Here is a 12122-nt window from a genome sequence, read left to right on the forward strand (position 1 = left end):
TTTCCTGCCCAGATGTTGAGAACCTACCTAGAAGCAATTTAGCTCTCAAGGTCTGCTTTTTCCCTGGCTCTGAGAAAGGCCCTCACAATACTGAGCAAACACAGGCATTAAATTAGTGACAACCTAGGATAAGGCTTATTGAAGTTTTAAATGGGAGAGGTAGGAAGGTTCAACTGATATTTAGAAAAACACTTAGCACATTAATCAGAAAGGCTACTTTCTCCAACATGTTTAACCTTACTCAGTGATATATGACAAATGGCAGAAAACTTGAGATGAATTTTTTTAAATTACTCTGGTTCACAGAAAGGTAAGCAGGTTTCTTGCTTAGGGCAAAGGCTAGGAGAAAATAGAAAAAGTATCAGTCTTCAACTGAAACTGGGCATCTGGCTGGCACTGAAACTTGGCACTAGAACCTGGACTCTTCTCACAGGCAACTTCTAGAGGATCTGAGCTCAGAGGAGAATCAGGTTCAGGGGTAGGCCAAAAAGTTAGGGCCAGGGAGGCAGGCTAGTGTACTGGCGAAATGCTCAACCCCTGGCCTTACAGAGGCCTGCGTTGAAGTTCTTGGATCTGCCCCTTAGTGTCTACAGGATCTTGGAAAACTACTTAACTGCCCTGAGCCTCATCTGTAGCATGGGGATAGTAATAGCACCTTTCTCCAGGACTGTAAAGACCAGGTGTGTAAAAGGGTTAGTGTGGCAGGGAAAGTACAGAGAAGGGGAAGCCCAGGCAGGACTGACTTGCCTATGGTAACCTAGCAGGTATGACAGTAACTAGTCTCAGGATCTGGGTATTCTGATGCTCAGGGAGAGGAGAGTATAGGGGAAAGTGCTTTGGAATCAGAAAGATCAGGAAACAAATCCCACCCAGCTCTGCCACTAGTTTGGGCTACTTGAGCCTGTCTGATTTTTTTTAATTGAATTTATTGAGGTGACATTAGTTAAACTGGTTTGATTTTTAAAAATGCTCCCATAGTGGAGAGGTTTTGAGAATCAGATGATATATGTAGTAAAGTGTGCAGCGTCAGTTCCAAGCCCCCATCTGTGAATCATTTTTAGAAACAGCAAATGGGTTAATATTCATGAGGACGCAGAGCAAGAAAGTCAAGAAAACTGAGAATAGGCAGTTCTGGTGATTTGTTCATTCCCCATAAACATTTGTTTCTACAGTACGATTCATAGAATAGATAGAGGCACACGGCTGATTTCTACCACCATCTGCTCTTGAGACCTTCAGTGTGAGGATAAGGGGGTGGGGTGGAGTGGGGTGTGTTTCGGTCGAAGGGTAACTGGAGGCCTCCGTGATGAATTGTGCAGGGATCCTATCAGTCAAGATCTGATCCCCAGGCCCGATGGCCAAGGCTCGTGGTGGAAGAGTTACAGTGAACCAAATGCAAGGAGCCAAATGCTTGTTTAGTTCACCACGGTTCTAGGATGGGCCCAATTCTACCTATACTACTGGTCCCTGGGGAAGGAGCTATGTCAGCCCTAAGAATTCAGTTCACTCCATGGTAGGGCTTGATATGGCCCAGAAAGGTCTGCCCTTTGCTCTGAAGTAAGTAATAAATACAAGTTATGACTGTTTACATCAGTTCCTTTCTTCACTATCCCATAAAGGGATCCTGTCCCATGTATAATGAAGGAGAGAGGCACAAATGGGGAGTATCTGCTAGAACTCAGGTAAGGAAGACAGCTTGTAAAGTCAGGGAAAGGGAAATAGCACTTTTACCTAATCCTTTACACAGGGAATATATTTGGATCATGGACCCTAAATATAAGCAGAATAAAGGAGGGATTCTGTATCACTTGGCAGAAAGGAAGTAGAAGGCAGCAACAGGTCTGCCCTGGGTAACCCAGGGTGGCAGGGACAGAGTACCAACAATGAGACAAGGGAGAGACATAACCGCTAACCACTGCTGCAGGACCTGGGGCCAGAGTCCTCAGAACTTCTCTGTGGTTGCATCCCTGACTGGCAGGTGATGGGGCACAGCACAAGGCTTCTGCTCCAAGGTCATCTCTCCTCCTCTCACCTCTGGTTCATCTGTTCACCTCGAGTGAATAATGGGGCTTCTGCTCTACTCAATACTTGTCAGCTGGTGCACAATGCCCCGTCAGGCGGTGAGATTCCTGGCTGACTTGGAGGCACTCTGGGCCCGCTGAACGACTGCAGAACACTTCTCACGACGCAGCAGCTTGTTGTTCTCAAAAAGACCTTCATTGCGGGGTATTCCATGGGACCCATCAGGGAATGTCAGCAGGCCTTGGAGGGGGACAGAAGAAATATGGGAGTGGCAACGAGATTGATGACTCAGAGATCAGCTTGACAGGTAGAGGTCAAGGAAGAGAAAACCTCGAAGCCCTTCTCAGGAGTACTCTGTCCATAAGTTCAATGAACAGACAGGCATTAGGGCACCATCACTATGGACTGCTGGGCATCCACAGAAGGATCAAAGCTAAGAAAGTGTACTTCCACCCATATTATGCTCACCTAATCTCCCATCCTGCTGGGCTGCAACTTACCAAAACCATCTACTCTGCCATTTTTAAATTCCCCCTCAAAGGTCATGTTGTCGTATCGAATGAAGACTCCAACGCCATTAAACTTGCCCTGGGCAAACTCCCCCTCATACCTGCAGAAACACAAGATGTTAGCCTTTAGAGGGGTAGTGAGCTGTCCAGGTTAACTGAGTCAAGCAGCTACTAATATGTGCCATTTATTAATTCCATTCATCTCAGAGGTCCACCTACCCCACTCCCAAGCAGCAGAGAAGGGTCAGAGAGTATGTATGATGTGAGGCCCTAATCTCAAGGAAATAACAGAACAATGGTGGGGTGGAAGGTCGCTCACTTCAAATTTTAGATCTATTTATAAAATAACCAATAAAAAACGAATGCTTACTCCTTTCATGTTTTCAGAGGGCCTGGGACAAGCCCTGGTTTGACCAGATATTTATCACTATCATTTTTAGATCAGAGTCTCCCTAGTTTAAGGCTGAGAAAAGAATGACCCAGTACCCACCTTGAGCCATCTGAGAAGGTCAGTACCCCAAAGCCACTGAAGAGCCCATTCTCAAAATGACCCAGGTAGATGCCACCATCTGCAAACATCAGTTGACCAAAACCATGTCTGCGGCCTGAGCAAAGAGAAGGACAGGTGTCAGGTTGGGATGGGGCAGCTTCCGGGTCCCCTCTCACTGTCTAACATCCCTTGCCTTCCATCACTCCACCTACAAACAAAAGCAGAGAAGCAGTGACATTACCAGGGCAGAGAACTAATACCCAGAGTAATAACCTGACTCCTGTGACCTTCCCATCTTATGTCACAACCATCAGATTTGGAGCAGGTCTCTCTAAATATGAAAGATAAGAGAGCACTTAAAGCCCAGCCGGGCATGGCTAGCAGTTGAGCACCGACCTAGGATCTAGGAGATTGTGGTTCCGTTCCTAATCAGGGCATATGCCCAGGTTGCGGGCTCGATCCCCAGTCAGTGTGCAGGAGGCAGCTGATCAATGACGACTCTCTCATCAATGATGTTTCAATCTCTCTCTTTCCCTCTCTCTTCCTTTCTGAAATCAATAAAGATATATTTAAAAAAATAAAAAAAAAGAGAGAGAGAGTACTTAAAAACAGCCCATAGTGCCTTACTATGTTCCAGGCACTCTCCTAAGCACTTTGTATTTATCATCTTATTTAATCCTCATGACAACCTTATGAAGTAGGCACAGTACTATTATTATTCCCATTTAAAAGATGTGGAAACCAAGGCAAAAAGAAGCTAAATAACTTACTCAAGATCCCAGAGCAATTAAGTGGTAGAATGAGAATGCAAACACAACAGGCAGCCTGACCTGACAGCCCTCAACACTTAACTACATTGCCACTCTGAGAAAAACAAGTCTACCGCTTAGCACCATGAAGCTACTGTACAAACTTATCAGCCAGACTGGCAACACTGGCTTGAGCTCTGTTACATCAGCAGGGCTGAGCTCATCCACTGCACTGACCAGAAAGCAGAGCAAGATGCAGGAGGAGCAGTTATGTTCTTCAAACAGAGCAGAGGTAGTTCTATTCGTGGACAGAGGCTCCCCAGCAGAGCCTCAGGAAGTCTCTCCTCTAAAGGTCATATTAAAGGGGACAGGCAGGCATTTGGGAGGCAGGAGAAAAGGCTGGAGATGTACAGAGGCAAAATCACATCCCATCTGCATAATTTCTCCTCTCAAGGCTCAAGAATTCATCAGCTGCAGGATCTACCGTGAAAAGAATGAGGCCCATGCCTGGAAACTGTAAAATGTTCTTCACTGGTACAACTGTCTCCTTGGGGTAGTTCCTGGCTTGCTAGGACTGGACCCATGGGACTTTTAAAGTGGCCAGACTGTTTCCAAACTGAACATCATTAAACTAATTCCTGTATAGTCTCAGGCTCTGAAGAATTTCACCATTCCTAAGAATAGATACTTCCAAATGTAATGAACTGTCACAGGAAACTCAAGGCAATGAATGTCACTTGCTCTTGTGTGTCTGCCCTAATTTCCTTAAATTCTTGATTCACTGGAATCGAATCCTTGCAATAAATTCTTTATTTTCTGACTTATGGGCACTAAAAATCATTCATTTTACTCTGCTGGGTACATTACTGTTTAGAAAAGCAATTTCCAAATAACATCACTAAAAGATAAAAGGGTTAAAACACAATTTAGAAGTAGAAAAATTTAACTTACTTCTGGAGGCTGAATTAACAGTATTTTTAAATTCCTTTATTTATAATTCTAAAATTGAATAAAGGAAAGGCACTATCATATTAAATCTTGCAGTTAGACCTGAAGATGCAAAAAGTTGGCTTATTTATCCTGAGGTATTGTCCTTCAGCCAATTGTTCATCACTGGATACCCTCAGGGGTCCTCTCACCCTCCTTCCACTCGCCACGATATTCCTCCCCACTGGAGTAGGTGAAGGAAGCTTTTGTCAGGGTCATGGTGGCAGCTTACAGAAGGATGAAAACTGCAGGACACAAGCAGAGGAGAACCAGTCACAGGATGGCTGGAGGAAAGGCCTGCAAAGCAACTCTGTAGATACATCCTAAAGGCTACCAGCTCGGTGAGTGTATATTACCTTGAATACATTTAACAGAACTACCCACCTCTCCAACCATCACCATCACCACCTCTGCCCAAGCAGTCTTATCTTCCTACTTGTCTTTCAAGTTTTCAGCCAGTTCCAACTTTCTATTACCTGAGATGGAAATTTAGGATTAATCTACAAATATTTGCTTGATACCTACTACATACTTAGTCAAAGTGTAAAATACAGTATCTCTCCTCAATGAGTTTATAACCTAGCTGATAAGACTAACAATCAAAACACTGAATAATATGAGAAATAATTAAGTGCCAAATTGGATGGCAGAGATTAACAAAGACAAGGAGCGGGCAGAATTTAAAACGAGCAGTGAAGAAGGCAAAGGGCAATTGCAGACTGAGAAGACGTGGAGAATGAAAGTACAAAGAGCAACATGAACACAAGATGTTCAGTAGGAAAAGAAGAAGCCAGGTCTTACTTGAGTTGAGGTATATTTAGGGAGAATAGGAAATAAATTTGTCTAAGTACACTCACCGAAACCTTAAATTTGGAAAAAAAAACACACCTTCTCAGGTTTAATCCAAACTCCTTCATTTTATAGACAGAGAAAGAAAAGCCCAGAGAGTTAAAAGCTAGTCAGTGACCAAGCTGGAACTAGTACCCAGCTAGCTCTTTTTCAAAATCATTACCATGCGCTCTGCTTTTAGGGTCAGGTGAGCGTAAGGAGACGTTTGAAAGATAGGCAAAAGAGTTTATAGCTGATAAGGTGGGTAAAGAAAAAGCTTCAGGGGGTGGGAGCGTTGAACAGGGATGTAACATGATGAAAGCAAAGTTTAAGGAAAATGAAATTGGCAGCAGGAAGCAGAATGGGTTGGAGTAGCAAAAACCTACAGCCAGAGAGGCTGGCAAGGCAGGAGTTGTGATAATTCAGGAGCTTGTGAAAAGGAGCAGAAATTTTTCTCCCTCCATCCATGCCCTTGCAATGTGTCATGGCAGATCCTCCCATTAGGAGGACCTGTGTTTACTCCTCCACCCACTGGACACGGGAGGGTTAGATAACTAATGGAACATCAGCAAAGGTGACGTAACAGAGGTTGAAGAGCACTTGTACACTGGGTTTGCCCTCTTGCTGCACTTGGAACTGTTCTGTCCCCATGTGAATAAGCCCAGGCTAGTCTGCTGGATGATGAGAGGCCACATGGAGCAGTGTCCCAGCTGACCACTGATGCCTTGGTGAGCTCAGACAAGGCCAGAGAGCTGTTCTTCTGAGCCCAGCCCCAAATTACTAGCCCACAGAATCACAGACTAAAGAAATGGTGGTTGTTTTAAGCCACTATGTTTTGGGGTGCTGCATTACTCAGCAAAAGCTAAACTAATATACCCAGACATGAGATCATAAGGCCCGAGGTAGGGGAATAACAGGGTAATGGGAGCAGAAGGAATAACTATGACAGATATGTCATAGGAAAAAGCCAACACCACCATCACCCAATACAACTGAAGACTGGCTAGGTATGACTTCACATGAGTGGTAAAAGAATGTTTATATTCAAAGATATACTATAAAAAAGGGATTTAAGATACCCCCAAAATCATTAACTATAAACAGAGATACACAGATTCATTTGACATATTTTTTAAAATGCAATCCCTATTTCCACTTTAAATCCCTAAGTCTTTTTGACTCACCCCTTCATTTTTTCCAGAATGAAGTAATACGATGTTTTCTCAAGTGACTGTGACAATGCATAGTCCTAGGCCCACACCCAGATCTACTGAATCAGGTTCTGTACAGTTAGACCTGGGAATCTGCAGTGTTAACAAGTACATCATTAGATTCTTACACACCTGAAAGTAGGTGGACTACTACTCCAACAAATGGAAAGAGTGTGTGTGAAGAGCTCTCTGATCTATAAACCACTGTTGAAAGGCCGGGCTATTAATAATTAACCTAGAGTCTGACCCTCAGGCACTTGACTAAGTTCCAACAGGACAAGTGCACCTCTTATTCAGAGCACTGAGGCCAGACCTGGAGGATAATTTTTTAAAAACCTCTATGGGCCTGATGCCAACAGCTAGCTTCCTTTTTAAATCCCTGCGGGCCTGGTGCCAACTGCCAGCATCCTTTCCTTCAAGTCGCAGAGAAGCCCAAATCGCATACAATGGTAAACACTGTAATGGTGTGTCCATCATGGAAAATCAAGATGGGGTTACAAAGAGTGGGTTCCATAGTACCAGAGGGCTCTGGCATATTTTATACAAAAATGATGCTTTAAATGTTCAACTAAAATAAGATGTACATTGTTTTCTCCAAATGGTGGTGGGGGACAGTGCTGAGTTATTTATAGTCCACGTCAGCCAACACAACCCTTTAGAACCACCTGAGCTAGCTCCAGAGAAGCTACTTGAAATACCTTCATAACAGCAATTAACATTTACTGACTCCTTAATATGTGTCATAATTGTTTTTAAAACACTTTACCTAATTTTATCTCACAACTTTATGAGGTGGGCATTATTATTATTATTTCCACTTTACAGATAAGGAAACTGAGGTGGGGAGAAGGTAAGTTAACTAAAGTCACCCAGCTAACATGTGCAAGTTAGAATCAGAACCCTGACAGTTGGCTCTAGGGTCCACATTCTTAAACACTGTCCTATCCTATCCTATCCTATCCTATCCTATCCTATCCTATCCTATCCTATCCATCTCTCAGTATAATATAGTGGTGTTGTGGACCCTTATAGCACAAGGACTTGGGTTCAGAGCCTGGTTCACTGTGTAGCCTTGAGTAACTTATTTAAGTGTCTCTGAACCTCAGTCTCCTCCTCTATAAAGTAGAGATAACATGCCTACTTCACAGAGTTGGCATGTGGATTAAATAAAATAACATACAGGAAAGTACCCAGGACACTGTGTAGCCCTGTCTTTTCAATGTTCTCCTCCTTCAAAGAGACACCTATACTCACACACTTGCTATAATGGAAATTTCTCTGAAGTCTCAGTATAAAAATGCTACCAACATAATTTGAATAGCATTTTGGAAAAAAAGTCAGCAATTTTAATTAATGAGATAAATACTATGTAGAGGAAATGCAAACTACAGTTGCCACCCATCTGTTCTTTATCAATACCCTATGGGATATTTTAATTTTGGCCTATGTCAAAATAATTTTTGATACAGATGCCGCATGCCCAGAATGGTCTGATGTGAAATCAGCCTGGCCTGAAGAGAGCAGGGCCCAGTCACATCTTCAAGGTCTGGCTCTGTCTGAGAGCTCTAGTTTCATCCCAGCTATGAGGATAGATGAGTTCTGAGACCCCCTGTGGTCTCACCCAAACACGGAGGAACATTCATTTCTACCCCCATAATGATGGCCAGCTTTGTGGAAGTGCTTCTAGAGATGTTTGGGAATCAGTCTCACAGGTTCATCAATCAGGGACTTCCTCATTTTTCTAGTTACTCAGAAACTCCATGTCCAGGGTCTTTCATGTAATAGAAGGCAGCTGAAAAAAAAAGGATCATTTTCTTCTTGTCTTAAAGCCCCTCAAACCTCTGGGGCTATTTTCTCAGAGAGGTGATTCCATCTCTGTCCCATCAATGTTCCACAAGATCAGTATCCAATTTCAGGCGCACAATCCTCTTATCGTCAGCCCAGTATCAGTGTGTGCCTGGGGTAAAGGTCAACATGATTCCGTCGCAAATGCAACATTAATGAGAGGAAGAGAAACAGTTTTCCATCAAAACTGCCAGGGAAAACTCTTTCCAGTCTGGATAGGCGTTGTGATAGCTAGAGGTCATCTTCAGCTCTTCCCAGAACAAATTAAGTCAGAGTACTAAAAATCAGCTTATGATACAAATCTGAACTATCTCATTCCTTCAAAACAAGTCAGAATCTGAAAGGCTGTATTTTCTACTAAATCTTATGAGTAAACAACTATTCCAAAATATAAACACAAAAGCATTATTTATACAGAAGATACGGGCGTTGCCTTTAAATGTTAGGCAGCAGTTAACTTGTCTTCACTCAAAACTTTGGAAGGAGTTATTGCAGGGTGATTTGAGGAGTGAGGCTGACTACACAGGGGCTCAGGGGGAGTAGCCTCTTGTTTACTCTTTCTCAAGGCCATGTGAAACTCCCAAATAGTGGCATCCCACCTTGTTTCAGAGGGACCAGTAGGAGGTCTCTGAAAGAAAGGGAACATCATCTTTCAACCTAACCCTGCCACCATCCTCTCCCATTGTTTTCAAAAGTACATACTGTACTACAAATTTCCATTCCTTTTTTTATCTAGAGAGATATAGCAAACTCCCTTCAATAACTGCTTGTCGAAATAAAGTCCATTCCCAAGAACACAATCAGAAGTGCTAATTAAAGGGAACACACCATGGTTAAACACATTTGACTAGAAACTTCTACCTATGTCCAAATAATTAATATTGTCACTGCCTGGGACAGTGTTAGGATTTTCATTTATGATTTCTGTAATTAGGCATGCTAAATAATACTCAGATGCATGGCTACTAATCCAGAAAAAAAATTTCACCAATTACCATGGTCACTGAGACAAATCTAGTTTAATAAAGTATAGTCAGTGCTAATGAGGCTGAAAAACCAATACTTTAAAAAGGATGCAAATCAGTATTTGTATTAGTTATTCAAAAAATCTTTTTACAGAAAATAGATGGCCTATGACTTTAGGCTTTGGCTATACATATAGAATCTAATAACAAAGTCAAGATCATTCATGCTTCTTCTAAACAGATACCTACCCTTTCTCATCTTGTTGGATGGATTGCAAAGAATCAATCCAAACATTTATCTAAAAGGAAATGACTCTTTTGTCCCTGTAAACTAATACACTATTAGTCTGCACAACAGACTATATCCCTGCTGTCTTTCTTTTCTCCTGACCTAGACATTTCCACATAGAAGGTGAAGAAAGGAATAACTTTTGTCTCCATTCCATTTGTCTTTTTTTAATTTTAGAAACCAAACTTGTTTAAAAAAAATATTTATGCATTCACAGTAACCTGTGTCCAAATTCAGAGGATTAAAAAAACAACAACAAAAAACCTAACATAAAGAGGAATAGATTTTCAGTTTAAGAATACTGTTTGGAGCCTGGCCGGGTAGCTCAGTTGGTTAGAGCTCATCCCAAAAGGCCAAGATTGCAGGTTCGATCCTGATCTGGGCACATATAAAAATCAACAATGAATACATAAATAAGAGGAACAAAGTGATATTTCTCTGTCTTTAAATTTTTTTTTTTATTAAAAAGAATATTGTTTGGAGGCAGCAATCCTAACTACCCACATATACCTTTAACACTGTCCCCTTCCCAAGCTACCCTCCCCAAAGTATGACAGTCTTGTCAAAGTTTCTTCAGTTATCAAGAAAGCAGTTCTTAGGCTTTTACAATCCTAGAGAAGAAAACGAAGGCTTTGATGAACAAAGAAGAAACCTAGAACAAAGAGTCAAAGTTCTTTTTTAAAGTGTTTTAAAATGAACTTGAAATAATTTTTAGTTATAAGTCAAGTCTCTTTTCCTGTAAGTCTCCCTTCCACTAGAGAAGTAAACAAATGTATTGCTAATAGATAAAGGTCTTATTTAGGAAGACTGTGGGATGGTTAGAATGAAGAACCTAAGAAGAAAATCCTGATAACAAAAAAGGTAAAAAATACAAATACAAATAAAAAGACGACTTAGGCATCATGGGGGCTGCCAGGAGAGTATTCTATTTCATGGTTAAGGAAAATGCCCGGTCCGGGTGCTAATACAGCCGGGTTCCTCCTGCTGATCCCTAAGCAGTTTGGACACGCTGGGCTGCAGGGATGCTACCTACCATCAACCAACTGAGGCATCCCATTGCTCCAAACCTCGACGTGCGGGACGTCTCTCCATCACCTTGCGGGAGAGGCGGGCCCAGAGCAAACAAAGCCCTCGGTGGCAAAAGGCAACACTTCCCGGTCGACCTCCCCTTTCCTTCAGCCCCCCGCCCCTGCCTTCCAGAACCGCCCCTGCCCTCCACCCCGGGTCTGCTCTCCCGCCCGGGCGGGACTCCGCTCGCCCCGGTCTGCCGTCCCCACGCACCCCGCTGGCTAACCCGGCTGCCGTGGGCTCTCCCAGGCCTCGGCCCCCGGCGGTGGCGACTTAGAGGCCCGAGTATGGGACCCCGGGGGAGCCGCCCTCCGGTCAGCGCGTGGGGCAAGGAACCTCGCTCTCCAGCCCCAGTCATGTCGGGCTGGGCTCCTCAGTCCCTTCCTCACCGGCCACACCCTCCCGGCGCCTTCACCTCCGCGCTGCCAGCCAACCTGGGCTCCGCCTTTTGGGATGACCGTCACGCCCCGGCGTGGGGTTCCAGCGGCCCGAACGTTCCCTCCGCTCGGTCGGGCTCGCTCCTGCCACCAGCTTCTCCGCCACCTCCACCGGCGCCTGCCCCTCTAGACGCCGCCATGCCCGGCGGCCGCACTGGGCACAATTCCCGCTGCCTATTGGCTGTTACCTAGGCAACCGGGAGCAACGCCACTCCCCATTGGCTCAGCCCGGGCTCGGCGCCATCTTTGTGAGGGGGCTAAGTGCCTCGGGAGTCCCGGGCCAAATTTCCAAAAGATGGATGGGGCTGAGCTCCGGGCTCCACCTTGGCAACCCTGACCCAACGAGAACTCAGGTCTCGCCTACCCCAAGGCTTGGCTGAAATGTGAACCCCAAACCAAACCAATCGAAACCTGCGCCAGACGCAGCGGTGACCACCAACTCGAGTGGCTCCAATCTGGCTCCGACCTCCACAGGTAAACGGCCCCGCCTGAGTGGAAGGACGGAACCTAAACGCGGCTTTTGAAGTGCAGCTTTGTCAATTGTTCGGCGCTGGAGCCGGGAAACCGTAGTTTAATTAATGCAACCCTGCGGCAGCACTGGGATGTCAAGACGCTTTTGCATTCATTGGAGGGATTTGTGTTGTCGTTGTCATTACCCAGATCCTTTGTGTTTAAAATGTGCCAAGACTGAAGCAAATCCTCCCCCAAACCGCGCACACCAA

The 12122-nt window shown here is 44.2% G+C and overlaps 1 protein-coding gene across 7 annotated transcripts; it reads right to left on the reverse strand.

Annotated features, from left to right (window-relative positions):
- Positions 1-906: 906 nt before the first annotated feature.
- Positions 907-11894, reverse strand: MORN4 (MORN repeat containing 4). Of its 7 annotated transcripts, none has more exons than XM_081158236.1 (6): positions 11812-11894; positions 5142-5233; positions 4910-5002; positions 3022-3136; positions 2523-2632; positions 907-2262 (listed from the first exon to the last, which is right to left on the reverse strand). In XM_081158236.1, the coding sequence occupies exons 3-6, from the start codon at positions 4974-4976 to the stop codon at positions 2114-2116; spliced, it is 441 nt and encodes a 146-aa protein (XP_081014362.1). In that variant the 5' UTR covers positions 4977-5002; positions 5142-5233; positions 11812-11894; the 3' UTR covers positions 907-2113. The 7 variants fall into 7 exon arrangements, with proteins under 7 accessions (XP_081014362.1, XP_081014359.1, XP_081014360.1 ...); XM_081158233.1 differs by lacking the exon at positions 11812-11894 and adding an exon at positions 11353-11616; XM_081158234.1 differs by lacking the exon at positions 11812-11894 and adding an exon at positions 11398-11562.
- Positions 11895-12122: the final 228 nt, after the last annotated feature.

Source organism: Miniopterus schreibersii, assembly GCF_964146895.1.
Source record: "Miniopterus schreibersii genome assembly, chromosome: 14".
In the NCBI taxonomy this organism is placed as follows: Eukaryota; Metazoa; Chordata; class Mammalia; order Chiroptera; family Miniopteridae; genus Miniopterus; species Miniopterus schreibersii.